The sequence below is a fragment of the Gallinula chloropus genome (genome assembly GCF_964237585.1).
Source record: "Gallinula chloropus genome assembly, chromosome: 6".
In the NCBI taxonomy this organism is placed as follows: domain Eukaryota; kingdom Metazoa; phylum Chordata; class Aves; order Gruiformes; family Rallidae; genus Gallinula; species Gallinula chloropus.
The window spans coordinates 26,623,374-26,638,559 of NC_140091.1; the positions used below are offsets into that span (position 1 = coordinate 26,623,374).

The window sequence follows — 15,186 nt, forward strand, 5'->3', positions numbered from 1 at the left end:
GTAGTCTCTGCCATCATAACTCTCTTCTATATAATTAAATTGAAGGAAAAAGGTAAAAGAAAAAAAAAACTTAACTAGAGAAAGATCTGTCTCACAAAAAAAAAAAGGGAAATGCTCTTTAAACCAACTGAAATTCTCAGCTGAGAAAGAGCTTGAAAAATATTTCACTGCATGGAGTCTTTTTTTTAATGATTGGAAATACTTTCCTGAAATGAGAATGTTGCAAAACAAAAATCCATGAAATAGTGTTTGGTTCAGTGCATTGCTGAGATCTCTGCCAGAATAAGCAAAGCATGAAAGCTAGTACTAACAGGCAAAGCACATCTGTTGGTCCACTAGTGAGAATAAATGTGAAGAAAATCCTTACCCTTTGTCTCCATCTAAAGAAACGGAGTCTCAAGAACTCTAGACATAGTTGTAGTGCAAACTGATACTCATGTGGCTTGCTTTTAAAATTTTGTCTGAAATCCGCAAAGTGGACAGGGTCTGTTGTATGAAGAAGAGAGAATGCAGCTAATCCCTAAATTAAGGGATGCAATCATGTTCTGACTATTCTTTCAGCCTAAGTTTGAAACAAAACTTGCAGCCTGCTAAATTGCTGATAATATGCCAAATACCTAACATATCAAGGGCCAATTAAATTAATTCCTTTCATTTCAGATTACCACTCTCTGGCCTTTTCTTCTTTGCAGTTCCTTAGCAACACAGATTTCTTCCCCTGCAAATTGAACACTTCCATCAGCTCTAAAGCATTTCAGGCCAGTTATTTATAGAGGGACAAGGGTATTCATGACACATGATGGACACAGAGCTCAGCTGCTGCAAGGAATTCATAATCTTAAGAACCTGAGCTTGGGAAGGCTTCCAGAAGCTTAATTTTACATGTACTTACATCTTCAGAATCAAAAGTTAAGTGATTCCTAAAATTCTAAACTCAACAGTGGTGAAAGCTTAGAAACTGAGAGGGGTGACAGCTAAACGAGCAGAGTGGAGCCCACGTTGCTGTGCAGGAGGTACAGGAAGAGGGGTTGGGTGGTGAATGTCAAACTCTAGTACCTGGCTGCTGTAGTGCAAGTCCATTCCCTGAAGCTACTGTGCTGATCTGACAGCGTGTTAGCGAGTGAAAGTTCAAACCTTGTGTTGGTCAACTCTTAAAAAAAGTAATTACTGATTCTGTTGGATCTGTAAAGACTTAAGTGCAGCCTGGATTGGAGGTGCACATCGGTTTACTGAAGGGTCTGCTGGGGAGTTCTCACCTGTTGTTGTTGCCTTGAAGCACTGTGTGAGTAATTGATGGCCATTGTCTTCAAAGACTTGAAGCCCCTTGTGTATTTCCATCTCAGATCTGCGCTGCGGGGTGTGGTCTTCACATCTTGTGTTGCTTTGGTGACTGCCTGCATGCAGATTATTCTCAAGTGCCATTCATTGATTCCTCTTTACACATGAAAATCCTACAGTACAAAACACATCTGAGGACCAGTAGGTGAAATGCTGTCCTTCACTGAACCTGGGAGGCAGACCTGGGGAGTTTTCCATGTTCTCTGCCCCTCTCTGTGTCAGATAATTGTTTCATATAAACCTGCCTTTTCAGTACACTTAGTATTTGACTAATTTTTTTTCCTTCTCTTTTAAATTTTATCGATACCATCACGGCTTCCTGCAGATCCACGATGGTTTGTGTAGATAACAGCAGTACTCTCTGAACATGCATTCCTTCTGTTTCCAGGGAGTAATACTGCCTGTGCTGGTGTTATTTCTACAGCTGAAATTAATCCATATATGCTCCATAATTTAATTATGTGTGGAGGCTGTTGAGCCTTTTAGATGGGGGTAGTGATATTATATCCCTCATTATCACCAGGATATGTTGTACAAACACTGGTTCTTGGTTCCACTAATTCCCTCTGCCTGCTTCTTGCCCTCTGAGTGAAATTGGACGCCCCTCCCCTTTTGTGAAGGTATAGTAATCAACAAATAGAGCTATTATAGTTGGAATTCGTGCATGTGTCCCTAGCATGCCAAAGTGAACTCAGTTTAATTACTTCTGGTAGAAAAAAATGAAACTAAACGTGCCTTTTGACTCTTAGGTTTGCAATTTGATTAATCTTTTGTTTGTCATGATATGGTTTGACTCAGGCTATTTCCAGTAGAGTGTAAGGATTGTGCTTGCTCTAATCTTGTTGTTGAAATGCCTTTTTCTTATGGAAATGACCATCACTGCTGTTCCATAAACCATCTTATTAGAGGAAAGTGTTAACATAGCAGCCAAGCTTAATGTTACCCCAGCAGAAAGCCAGGAAACCTTTGGCACTAGTGTCAGTAAATGTAAATTTTGTGGGGTTTTTTATCCTCTTCACCTATTCCAGTGAGGGCGGAGGAGGGAATTTTATTAACCTATTGATTCTGACTCAGAAGCATAATTACTTTGTAGATCTTCATGGGCTATATTAGTCTGTCAGCTTTCATTTTTTGATTTCCCACCCTTATTCCCTGTGCTCACACTTTTTATTCTCTTTGTCCTCCTGTCTTCCTAGTAACTCACCGTTTCTCTTTTTGTCCCTTTTCTGCTCCTGGCATCACCGTGTTACAGTAGCTGCTGAGGATCACTTCTTAAAAAAGTGGTCCCCAAAATCTAAACAGAAGGTACAGGATCCCTAATGTTTCTCCTTCAGAATTTCCCTCACCTCATTTCTGCTGGTGGGGAGTTTTGCTTTGCCTGGGATGTCCTGGTGCCTTTGGGGTGTGCTGCACATGTCTCCACGCTGCCTTCGCTGGGGTAGCACCAGGGCCAGGCCTTTGCAGCTCACTGGGCTCCTGCCTGGCTGGCAGGTCTGCTGTAGCACTCTTGTTGTGCTGCTACCTGTGCTGTAAAGGCTTGTTCCAGAAAGTAATCCTTGCATTTTGCTTTTCTGCCTTTTGTGCTTTAGAAAAGCCTTTCCTGAATAGATAATTACTGAACTCTGAAGCATTAATTTTTACTGATACTGCTTGTAGACTTAAACATATTTTGTGGTCAGAGATGACTAATTTAGGAATGTGGTTTTGCTGTACAAGAACTGGAGCACATGTCAGTTTGGACTCTTGAATTGCACGTTTTTTGGGGTGTGTGTTAAAGCACATGGTACCAGGTCATAGTTGAAATTGCCCCCCCCTCGTCATTCTGCACATGTGTATGTGCATGATATTCCTTCCATATTTTGTGGTTCCTTTTTTTTTTTTTTAATTCCATGCTGCAGACTTGTCACAGAACCTTTTTCCCAATGAAAAACACTTTCCTGTGGTGCACCCTGTGGTTAACAACATCTATTTTTGCCTGACACAGTGAATATGCTTTTAAGATTTATTTTTTTCAGACAGTATGTCAAGGTAAAATGCTCTAAAAGAGGAGTCTGAAAGGATCAGAAAGACTTATAATTTATTGAATTTACTGTTTCTCTGGGTAATGCCTGAATTTCAAATAAATTCAAAATTGCTTGAACCTGACATTGCAGCTGATGTGCTCTGGATGGGGTTCTACCAACAGGCACTGGAATCACTTGAGCTTTTGCGTGAGGAGAGGAAGATGAGGACTGGCATGCTAATAGGAAGGCTTACCATGATCATACTGGTATTCTGTACTGTGCTGAAGTCCTGTGTAGCTTCTTCTGTGTCTGTTGGGATAATGGGACGATTTTAGGATGTTCTAGTGCCTCTCCTGCCCTCCGGTGGCAGGGAGCAGCCAGTGCCTTTGCTACCTGTTGATTCTCTTTGCTCTGTGGCCTTTTCATTTAAATGAGAATATACTCTGCTTTTGGTCTCCCATTTCAAGTGATCGGGGTTTAACTGTCCTTGGAGGATCTTTGAAATAAAGCTCTTTTTCCTCAGGAGGACAAAAGGAGCATGCAAAGAAGGGCATGGCAAGCCTTCATACAAGCCTTCTACATATGACAGAGCTCTGCCCCTCCTTTACTGGAGGTCAGTTATTGTTTCTTCTGTTGGCCTCTTGCTCCAGATTTGCTGCTGATGTAGTATGCTGTATCTTTCTCTTTTCACTAATGACCCCCTGTCACAGTGGAGCAGAAGGGATGTGGGCAAGCAGGGCTGCAGCTGCAGGCAAGGGAGATGCTGTGCAAGGCGTTATCCATATTGCACAACGTGATGCTCTGTGAGTTAGTTTACTCTGCCACATGTTTGTTTTAGTATGTTTGGTTTCCATGTTTTCTCTGAACACATGATGCAGTGAGCTTTGGGAATTAAGTGTTATTTTAAAAGTGCTGCCCTCGAACTCGCTGGTCCGGAGCAGCAGCTGTCCTCTGTTCAAGGCATAGTGCTTTTGCTCTGTTGCAGGGCCCTTAAGTGACCTCCTGAATGAGTGAGTAGGGGTGGGATAAGAGGCTGACTTGCTGTAGTGCCTAAGGCTTGTGGCTACTGCCAGACTTGTTTGAAGAAGGCAGGGATGGGTAGGAGCTGTCTCCTCTCAGTACTTTCTCTCTTTCACTCTTTGCTAATCACATGCTGTCAGAGCTCTGGGGAGTGCTGCTGTGAGTGGTAATCTTTACAAAAGGCATTGCAGTTTAAAAGCTAAAAGGCCTTGCAGAAAAATAGGATTTTAGGGTTTGGTTTTTTTTAATTGCTGAGTATGCAGTGGGCATAACTTCTGTGTTGTGAGCACTTAGGTTTCTGGAAAACACATTCCTCTGTGCAAGTATTTGGCTGTTTAATTGGTGTGTGTTTCATGTGGGAGTGGGCTCTTATGCCATCTATCTTTCCATGCAAGCATCTAATCCGGATCCTACCTTGTCTAGGAGGAAATCCAATTAGTGGTGGTGATGGTGCCGTTAATGAAAATAGTGTTGCCCTCCTTGTGTTCGTCTGTTCAAATCGTGCCTTTTCACATTTCCCCCTCCTGCAGATAGATATATGGCTGTATTAATTAGGAAAGCATGTCTAATACAGTTATTTCTGGCTATGGTGTTTAATTTTTTAAAAAATTACCCTCTGTGTACAGCTCTGTAATTACACAGGTTAACATATGTTGTGTCACATTAAAACCACTGTCTGAATTATGAACAGCTCAGAATGAGCACTCAGTAAAAGCTGCAGAAGCACTTTATTGGCTTGATTGATATGATTGCTTTGCCTTCCCCAAGTCCTGCAGTGAGGGATCTAGATAGGCTCTTTCCCACCTGTGGGAAACTAGGCTGTATGCTTGGTGTAGTTAAGCTTGGAGTAGTACCCAAGAGAACAGAGTTCCTGTCTGGAGCCAGAGTAACTCAAGTGAAGGTGCTGGGCTCACATCACACATTGGAGGTTTCAACAGGCAGTTGCTTTATTTTTACTCTGCTCAAGGATTAATCCCTGGGAATTGACTTAATGCATATATCCATGGATTAAATGTGTTATTCATGTTCTAGTAGGGTTGCTTCTCTGTGGAAAGAGCAGCAAGCTGTTTGCTGGCCAAATATGGAAGTGGAGAGCTGGTCCTTGGAGGGATTTGGAGGATGTCTGGGGAAAAGCCACAGCATGTTGGGGATGAGCTGGCAGCCGCCAGGGTCTGTCCTTTACCGAGAGGTGGCAGCTTGTCGTCACAAAAGAGCACCTCTCTGGGAACCAGCTCTGCCATCGCCTTGCTTTTACAGCAGTGCAGGCAGCATAGGTCTTTTCATTTCCATGGTGTGTACAAGGCATGGTAAATTTATTAAGGTAAGAATTTATAAGCATTAAGATACCTACGTGAATTGGAAGAGTACAGGAAGTGGAGAAGTGGGATGAAGTTGCACAACAAAGGGATTTCTTTGTGGTACTGCTTGTGACACATTGTAAAATCTCCAGTGGATCTGCAAAGAATTTAGCTTTAAAACAGTTTTTGGATTTAATTCAAAGTCTGTGAACAGAGCAAGGTCCAGTGCATGGCAGGTCACTAAAATCCTCAAATGGAGCTAGTTGTGCTAAAACAATGCTCCCTTCTTGCATGTCTGCACACACGTGGATGCTTATGTTGTTCTTTGATAAACTATTTATGGGATTAAATACTTGTTTCATTTATCTCCATCCACTGTTGATGGACCTGTTCCAGGAACATGGGATTGCTTTATATTTCAAACCAAAAAGAAAAGTTTTATTTCTGTTGTAAGATTTGAAACTCCTTTATCTTTAATTTCTCTCTAAGCATGTTGCATGCAAGCTGTTTGCTTGGATGTATGGAATGTGAATGAAACTGATATATTACCATGCCTTTTTTTTCACATCCTCCTTTCTCTTGCCCCTTATTCTTTTCCTCTAAGTACTTTTATATCTGATGGCTTTTTTCAGTTCCCTGTGTTTCCTGCTCAGAGCACTTCTGCCATGAGAGCTCTGTTGGCTTTTTTGCACTTGCTGCATTGTCTAACTACAAGCCCATTCGCACGTTTTGAGAAAGATCTGGCATCATTTTTTCATAACAATTGAACCTGAAATAACCTGGGGAGGATTGTTCAGAGCAAAACTGGTGAGGTGCTGGAGACTGAATTCTAGGCTGCCTTGCAGAAATCTTAAATATCTGCTCTTAGGACATAAATAGTGTTTAGCTCTGGCTAAGCTGGAGATGTATTTTATGAGCTTGGGGAGAGTTTTGTAGTTTGTAAGCTATCTCAGTTGGGATGGCAATGTGTGGTGTTCTGGCAGGTGTATTTATTGTGGGGTTTAGCGGGTTATTTGACTGGATCTGGGGTTTAAGTTCTGCCTAACTGCAGGCAGGCTGATAGTTCAGGAATTGGCTTGAAGGGAGTTCATGTGAAGGTAGGCATGTCCCTTTATCAGACTGGTGCAGGCTGTTCTGAGTCTTGGCAATAAAGGGGCTTTGAGATCAACCAACAGCAGTACTTTGGGCTTTTAGGACAGAAGAGCTCGACAGCAGATTTGCAGTGGGAGTGGAACTGAGGGGCTTCATTCCAGCTTCTGCTTAAGCTACACTAATCATAGATGCTCTGTCAAGTCTGCATTGTCTAGTTGGACAAGACTAGCTCTGATATCACCAGTGTAATGGGACAAGACTGATACTGTAATCAGGGTATCAGTACATGTTGATGTCCCGTTTGTACCACAAGCCTGTGGCACCGTTCTGTAGCCGGAGAGTCCACGTGCCTCCCCTTCTCTGAAACAGAATCAGAGAGAAACATCAATTGCAGCAAACAGTTTACAAGCAAAAAGCTGTTCTGGTAAGTGGCTACGAAATGATCTCTTCCAGAGCTGGTGTGGAGCATTCCAAGTGCCAATGGGGAGGCCATTGAGAGCCCTGGGTACTTGCCTTGGCTGCTCTTTATATGCCTTCGACTAAGTAATACGCACTTCTGTGTCTCAGAAGTGAATGTAGGTGTGTACCCATATTGCTGCATAGATTAGATAAATTCACAGTGATATTTGAAGCAAAGGCTCTATCTTGGGCTGGTATTTTAGTGATTTTTCTCCCACTGGGAGAGCAGTAAATAGTCCTAGATTGTAAAGATGGGACTAGAAATTGAGGTCACAGTATAATATGCAAGACCTTTTTTTTTTTATCTTGTTTACTTTATGCCAGGCTAAGTATTTCATAGCAAAAGTAAATTTTTTGTGCAGTTTGTGAAATAAATAATAGAGAGATCCTGTTAAAAAATGCATTGGCTGGCTTCCTTATTTTAATATTAATAAGGCAGGTTGCTACAATAAAATTAGCTCTGCATGGTGTTTGTCACTGTACTGCCAGAGCAATCGAGTCTAATGCCATTCCTTCCTGAAATGAATCCCCAGGAGAGCAGTATTTGTGCTGTTCTGAAACCTCTAACCAGGGAAGCTGGAGTTCAACTGTAAATTATGGAAAATGCAGATTTTAATCTGGGAATCCCAAGCCTGTCTTTCGCCTTGCAGTTTTCTGGCTGCTTATATGAAGTGTTATAATGTTCTTTACAGATGTGTTTTCTCTGCTGTAGTGACCAATATTCAGTTGCTTGGTGCATCGTGTTTATGGATAACTTGGTAATCATATCTGCATGGTTTTGTAGTCCAGAAGCCTCTCCTCTCCTGGTGGGAGCTGGATGATCTGAACCATGAAGGTATTTAGCTAGGACTGCAGAACCCTAGGACACAGTGCCTTTTGATTTAGGGGCATGGGGCTGAAGGCATCTGAGGAAAAAGAGTAACTTTGCAGTTGGCACAAAGGAGATACTGTTTCTTTCTTTTTTTTTTTTTGAGAAAAAGATGAATCTGTGCCTTTAAAAGGAAAAGCCTTTTACCAACCCTGTGTGCCTGTGATTTATAACACACATTTATCTGAGCCTCAGAGCAAAGGGGAAAAACCTGTAATCATGATACGTTTTGTTATGTGGCCAGAACAGCATTTTTGTGCTTATAAGTAATCCGAACACTCATGGTATTAAAGGCTCTGTCAGCTGAGGTGATGGTTACATTAAAACAAGCATTAGGGGTCGTTTGAGCATGGTTATATATATACACTTCTGGTGAAATCTGCATTTAAGGCGAGATTAAACTCACTTCATTTTACAGTTTGCATTTTTAGTTTAGGATCCAAACTGGAATTACATTCGAGCTTTGCGTGCCAACTGAATTTTTATAGGACTTTATTGAACGTGGAAGTCTGTGAAGCAGAGAAGCACATATGTTTAAATACCATCAAGGTCTATGGGTCCAAATACCTGCTTGACTGTTTTCTTGAAAACAGTCATGCTTCAAATAGGCTTTTTAAATTTACACTTTAAAGAAATATCTTGAGAGTTCAACAACGGGGAGATGCTTACTTAGCAGGCTCAAAAAACCCATTCTGATTAACCAGGCCTTTGCAGTTCTGTGTTATTTCTACTTCTTATGATATGCTGTAATTAAAAAGATTGGGATTATGGACTGTTTTATTGCATGTACTTTCTATAGGCTGGATGAAGTTGACAGCTCAGCCTTACTTTAAGTGATGTTCCTAGCATCAGAAGTAAAATAACCCATGTCTTCCTCTTTTAATTTGCAATGTGCAGGAGTCTTAGCTGAAAACAGAGAGAGAGATTTGTTTGTAAATGTGAATGATTTCTTTGTGCAAGAGGCTGGGGGAGGTGGAATTTCCCCTCTGTTCCTTGTGAGAGATACGACAGGAATGTGTTGCTTTCTCTGTGCCATTGGCCAAGCAGAAATTTAATCCAGAACACGAAGGTGGTTCTGGTTGGTTTGTTTGGTTTGTTTTTTTGTGCAGCAGAAGGAAAGTGGGACAAGATAATAAACAAAAGTATTTGCTCATCCCTTCTTCCTTCCCCATTACTCTAGAGAAAGGCAAACCAAGGCAAGGCAGGTGGTGCAACTGTAGCCTGGGAGTGCCTCTCTGGAATCCTGGCCAGTGTCAGCTGGATGACTATTTCTTTTCCTCTATCCTGTAAGAAGGGAAATTCTATATGGAGGAAAGAAAATAGCTGGGTAAGCCCACAATTTAGTCCCTATATAAGGCATTGATTTAGAAAACTGGGTCACCAAATACAGCCTGCAGCACTTCTGAGAGACACCGGAGGAGCTAAATCTGGTTTTTAGGTTCTTTGACTTATTAGAATCTAGTCAAAATGTGATTTTTCCCATCTGGGTAAAGAACATGCTTGCTGTCTCAGGAACACTGTGACTTCCTGGGCACAGAAAATGAAAGATGAGAGAGGAGACAGCGTACCACGTCATAGCTGAGAAGCTGATGTTTATTCCAGACTTCAGTACTTGTTTAGGCTGCTCCCAGTCCTGTGTGATGAAAGATTACCATTTTGCTCTACTGCTGGAATGTACTTCCTTTTTTGGGGGTTTTCTTCTTCTTTTTCTTTGGCCTATTTGCCTTGTAAGTTCTTCAATGCTGCATGACTAGAAACTGGTGAAGCTAACTTTAAACATTCTGGTATTCTCTTTTGCTTCTAGTGTGAAGATGATCTGCCCAACAGCCAGAAATGTACAACTGAAATAGCACCCGAACATGGGCTGGAAGGCAGAGTGGATGTTCGGTACCTCCAGTGGTTGAATGGGAGGCTGAGGTTCCAGTGGCAGAGTTTGCATGCTCAGCTCCAAGAGCAATGCAAACTTTTGCACAAGGTAAATGATTCTTCTAACTCACTATGGCATTGTTTATTATTTAAAAGCCTTGTCAGCTAGTGCTAAATGTACAAATTATTCTTGTTTGCTAGTTCTGCATTTTCTGTAGATAAGGGTGAATTACTTTAAATACAAATACCCACACCTTTCCTCAGTGGGGTGGAACCATGAGAAAATGAAGCATATACACGGTGTTTGCAAGGTTACAGTTGTTGCATCGAGGTCTCTTTTGCAGACTGGCACATTAGTCACTTCTGTAACCATAGGCTGTCTCCATTTTTCTCATAAAATGCCTGGTAGAAGTAAGAACGAGCGTTGTGGTCCCACAGACAAGAAGTAGCGCTTCAGAACTGTAAGTTCATCAGAAAAGTGGATTCAAAATACTGAGCATGGATGTTGAAAGTAATAGCAGCAAAATAAAATGCTGTTTCCCATTCTGGAATGCTAGGCAACATCTGAGCAGAACCCAAAATCTGCCTGCTTTTAAATCAGGAATCAGTAGTGTCCTCTCATTGCTGAGATTCCAGTTCTGTTCCGATTTTTGAATGATGCTTATATACCTGTCTGAAAATCAGAGACAACTGGGAGCATCTTGTCTGCTTAGGATGGAAGCAGCCTGCTGTCCCAAAGTTGACAGGAACGGTGACTGACTGCAGAGACAGTTTTCAGGACTATCTTTAGAAGCCTTTTTGAAAAAACTCTTCGGTAGTGTTTTCCCCAGGCTCCTTTTCTCCATTCATCTCTCCTCAGGTAACTCATGTGGAGCCAGTTGTCACTGAACCCAGAACCTCCGCAGAAAACCTTTATGAGACTTAAGAACAGTTTTGAGAAATTTCTCCTCAAAGTACAACATTTATCAGAAAGTTGTCAGGATGGGAACAAGAGGGGTTTGAATGAAGATGCCTTCTTGGGTTTAATCCTGTGTCTGACAGAGCGATGCTAAGAACTATAATGAGGTTACATTTTGTTCTTTACATGAATTGATTGCTAGGGAGGATGTCTGATTGACAGCCCTGGGGAAAGATCAGGTGCTGTGTGTGCAGCATCTAAAATAACCTTTTGCTTCTCTTTGCCCACTGCAAATGTGCTTTCCTGATCTGGGAAGGAAGATATCAATTCTCCCTAAGTGCAGGTGCAGTCCTTGGCTCCTGCACTGATTGCAGTCAGCGATGCGACTGGGAGAGGTGGCTTAGTGAGAGAAAACTCAAATGAAATCATTGGCATCTTCTCCCCTTGATAAGCTATGTCTATTTAAGGTATGCTGATTTTGATAGTAGGTGAGGCAAATACCTCTGTAACTCATCATCAGTCCCCTGATTTATGTAGTACTTGGCAGTAACAAATCATTAGGCAGTGTCAGTTCCTCAGCCTGTAGTTAATGAGACCAAGGAAGAATTAAGAGCGAGCTGAACCTGGGGCCTGGAGTCCAGAGGTAGTCTCAGTGGTCCAGATCAGGCACTGCAGCGATAGAGATGTGCTGACTGGGCAACACGCTGAACTTGTTGGTGACCTCCTATGGGGATTGTACTTCCAAGTAAACTTGGACTCTTTTCCCCCTGTGGCTACCCAAGTAAAAATGTTTGCTAAAGTTAGGGTTGTTGCGGGCAGACAAATACAACAGACAGGTTGGTTAAGCTGCAGTTCCCTGGACCCCAGTTCCCAGAATCTGGAAGAATAAGCAGGAGGGAGAATGCTACTCTGTTCATGTTGTTTTCCAAGGCTGCCATTACTGCCTGTGGTCATCGCTGGACTAAACTGAAAGTAGTAAGCTCTGCTGCTGAAGATTCTTAGGATCAGACTGTTCTGCAGTGAATGTAGAGGCCTGCCATCATGGACATGCAGATAGGAGGACAGACTGGAGCCCTGCTCTTCCTGTGTGATCACACAGTGATGTTATGCATGCTGAAATCCGGATGTGCAGCTGTGGGAATTGGTTGCAGAGCTGTAATAAACTGCAGTGCTCTGATTTGTGTTTTAGCCTGAATGAAAGGCAGGAAAATTGAAAGGTGAAAGTGACTTTGGAAGGGACTTCATTATGGTGCCACGTTAATGTTAACATTTACTGCAACACAAAATCTAACATACACAATTTATCAGCTGTATAAACAGTAATTGATATTTCCTGACTCTTCTACAGATGAATTGTCTGTGCTGCTGCATTAATTGTAAAACTTTTAAACTAGTCAATGTGTTGGAAGACCGAGCTGACCTGTTACGACCTCTACGTGAGCTTCTGCTTTTCTCATATAAACCACAAACACAGTATGCAAAAGGCTAATGAGTGCTATGTTTTTTAATTATGCTGACAGATTTACAGAGGGCTTTCTCTACAAAATGGTAATTATGGCTTTTACTCGCTGTGTTTAATAACTTAACAGGTTATGTATCTCAACTGTGGAACAGTCTTATTTACTGCTGAACACGAGCTATAATTTTTGCCAAGTAGTGGCGACACTTCCACAGATTTCATTCTGTGACTCACACAGGCTCTAAAATACCATATTCTCTATTTGGGGCTTTCTGAGAAAAACACATCACACTTAGAAAATATGTTCTTACTCAGGAGATGGCTACTTTTCTGCTCTGCTTTTTTGTAGTATGGATTTTGATGCTGGAAGTAGGAATTGTACATAAACGATCCAGCGAGAGGCTATCAAATAACCAAGGACTAGCTACGCTGGGCATGATCACCAAGAAGAGTTTGAGGGAGTTGTGCTTGTTTGCTCTGTTGAAGAGGAAGCTGAAGAAGAGGTCACCTAATAGCTGCCTTCAGCTATTTGACTAGTAGTTGCAAAGATGGATCCGTGGTCTTCTCAGCACTACCAGAAGACAAAGGGAAAGGAGCCACTGATCACAGCTTGGCAAGTTCAGGCATATTAGAAAAAAACCCAAACTTCTCTGGGATGATGGGCAGTGTTGGAGAAGGTCACTATAGATGCTGAATGGTCTCCAATCCTTGGAGGTTTCCAAGACTTGCATACATGAAGCCACAAACTGATGTTGGTGACAGTCCTTGTTAGAGCAGGAAGTAGGACTAAATGTCTCCAAAGGTCTTTTCTGCTTCTGTTACTTTGTGCAAAAATTCTGAATGGCTCGGGTGATCGGGGACATGTACTTTCATGTTAGAAGTGATGACTCATGTCTTAGTGAAGTAGTACTGCACTGCCTGAAGAAAGGGTATGAAAGCAGTAGGAGGGAAATATGAGGGGGAAACAGGCAAAAATAAATGGGTGTTCTTTCTCTAAAGTACACAGATGATAACTGAAAGTGATTGCTGAGGACTCTATCCTGTCCTGCCCGCAGCTACTTAAGGCTGACGGTATGAAGTTCTGTAATAACCAGTGTAGGTTACTGAAGAGGGAAGCATCCTGGAGCTACAGCCGGTCCTGTGTTGGGAATTGCTTGTTAGGTGGTCTGACTGGCTGTGCCTCTTCGCTAGTTCTTCTGATGAGCTGCTTTTCAGTGACTTCAGCTCCCAGAAGGCATGTTGAAGCTCACAGACGCGCACATGTCCTACTGTAGGAGGAAGGCTTCCTCAGGGAAATCTTCACCTCTCTGTTGCTGAGGAATTTTGCAGCCTAAGGCTATGAGCTGTTAAATAACATTATAATGGCTTTTCAACACAGACAGGTTGGCCTGCTTTGGAAGTATAATATACTAATACCATTATAATTCCCCCAAAATTCTCACTGGTACCTATTTACCTGACATACGTTCTAATATATGGAAGCATGAAGGATAAATTACTGTGTTAAAGCACGTCTCTCTGTTTCTGCTATTCTGTTTCTTCCTCTTTGTGTCAGAGGAGTAGTGATCTGCCTGGTTTTTGATCCCTCTTGAATTCATACGGTAAAGCAGCTGGTTTTAGTTAGGCTTTGAATTACCACTTCCCCCTAAAAAAGTCTGAAAGAGAAGCCTCCCATGGCTTCAGAAAAACAGGTAGGAACCTGTCTGGTTTAAAACTGGCATTGTTTTCTTTGGGGCACAATGAATTTAACAGACCCAATCAGCCGAACGAGTGAGTTTCTGCAAAAGTCATGGAATTCCTGTGGGCATTTCCAGCTATTGTCTGTCCACGAAAGACTAGGGCAGAAATCACACCTGAAATAGGAGAAGGTTAGGTTGGGTTCAGGTTAAGCAGGTGAACATCTGACTGTGGACTACGGATATAAGCTAGTAGGAATAAAATTATATTAAATGGAATTCTTGATGACAGAAGAAGAGTTTAACATAATTGGCACTATCAGATGATGGTAAAATGACAGTAATGCTTGTAGTATGTTTGGAAACTCTAAGAGCAAGAGTGGTACTCTGTCAGAATGCAGAGCAGCACTGGGAAATACCTTCTATGAACGGAATAGTTTCTTGTGCTTCTTCTAAGATAATCAATATAAAATAAGATGTATTACAGTGGATCAGTTGTATGTATGTATCTGATGTTGTAAAAGAGTAAAGAGACAAGGACAAAATCTTGATCTCTGAAGAACAGAGGGGAGAGACTGGTGCTGGGTGATTACTTCATTGTCAGTAATTTAAGTGAGCTAAACTGCAGTTTTTAGATGCATCTGCATCTTGGCATGAAGAAACTACTGTGTTACTTTGTAAATTACTGCATTAGTTAATTATATCTTTTTTTGTCTTGACATACTTGGTTTGAAAATCTTTGTTTTTTTCCTGAGGTGAATTTCCCATTAGATCTCAATAGCACATTCTTTAATGCAGTAGAAGTTTTTCCTCCCATGCATGCTAATGATGAACAAGCCCCCATTGCATCTTCTCTTAGTTGATTTAGAGAAGCTGATCTTCCTGCAGGCTGTCTAAGCTCAAGGGATTTAGGAATTGTTACTGGAAACTCCCCAGAAGTGGTGCTGGGGGCCAAGGTGTCTATGCCTGTACTCTCATGCAAAAGTTTTAGGCATGGTTGAATCAGAGCTGCCTCCTCCTCAGTCCTTTCCAGTGCCATGCAGCAACAGCTGACTGTGCTCTGCCTACTGCCCTCTCACCTGCTTTTACCTTGATGCTGTTTCCCTCTTTAAGTCTTGTTTCATCTTCAGTATGTTGTGGGTATCAACAACAGAGTATAAAAATACAAATGCTGCGTTATTTTCTTATCTATCTAGACTGGTCTTGTGG

At 41.8% G+C, this 15,186-nt stretch overlaps 1 protein-coding gene across 1 annotated transcript in view; it reads left to right on the forward strand.

The window, feature by feature from the left end:
• Positions 1-15,186, forward strand: part of TEDC1 (tubulin epsilon and delta complex 1) — a gene marked incomplete at its 5' end in the record, with an annotated part of 72,617 nt that overhangs the window by 11,364 nt on the left and 46,067 nt on the right. The window contains one exon of the mRNA XM_084266300.1: positions 9,883-10,053. Coding sequence (XP_084122426.1) covers positions 9,883-10,053 — 171 coding nt within the window. The remainder of the gene's footprint in view (positions 1-9,882; positions 10,054-15,186) is intronic.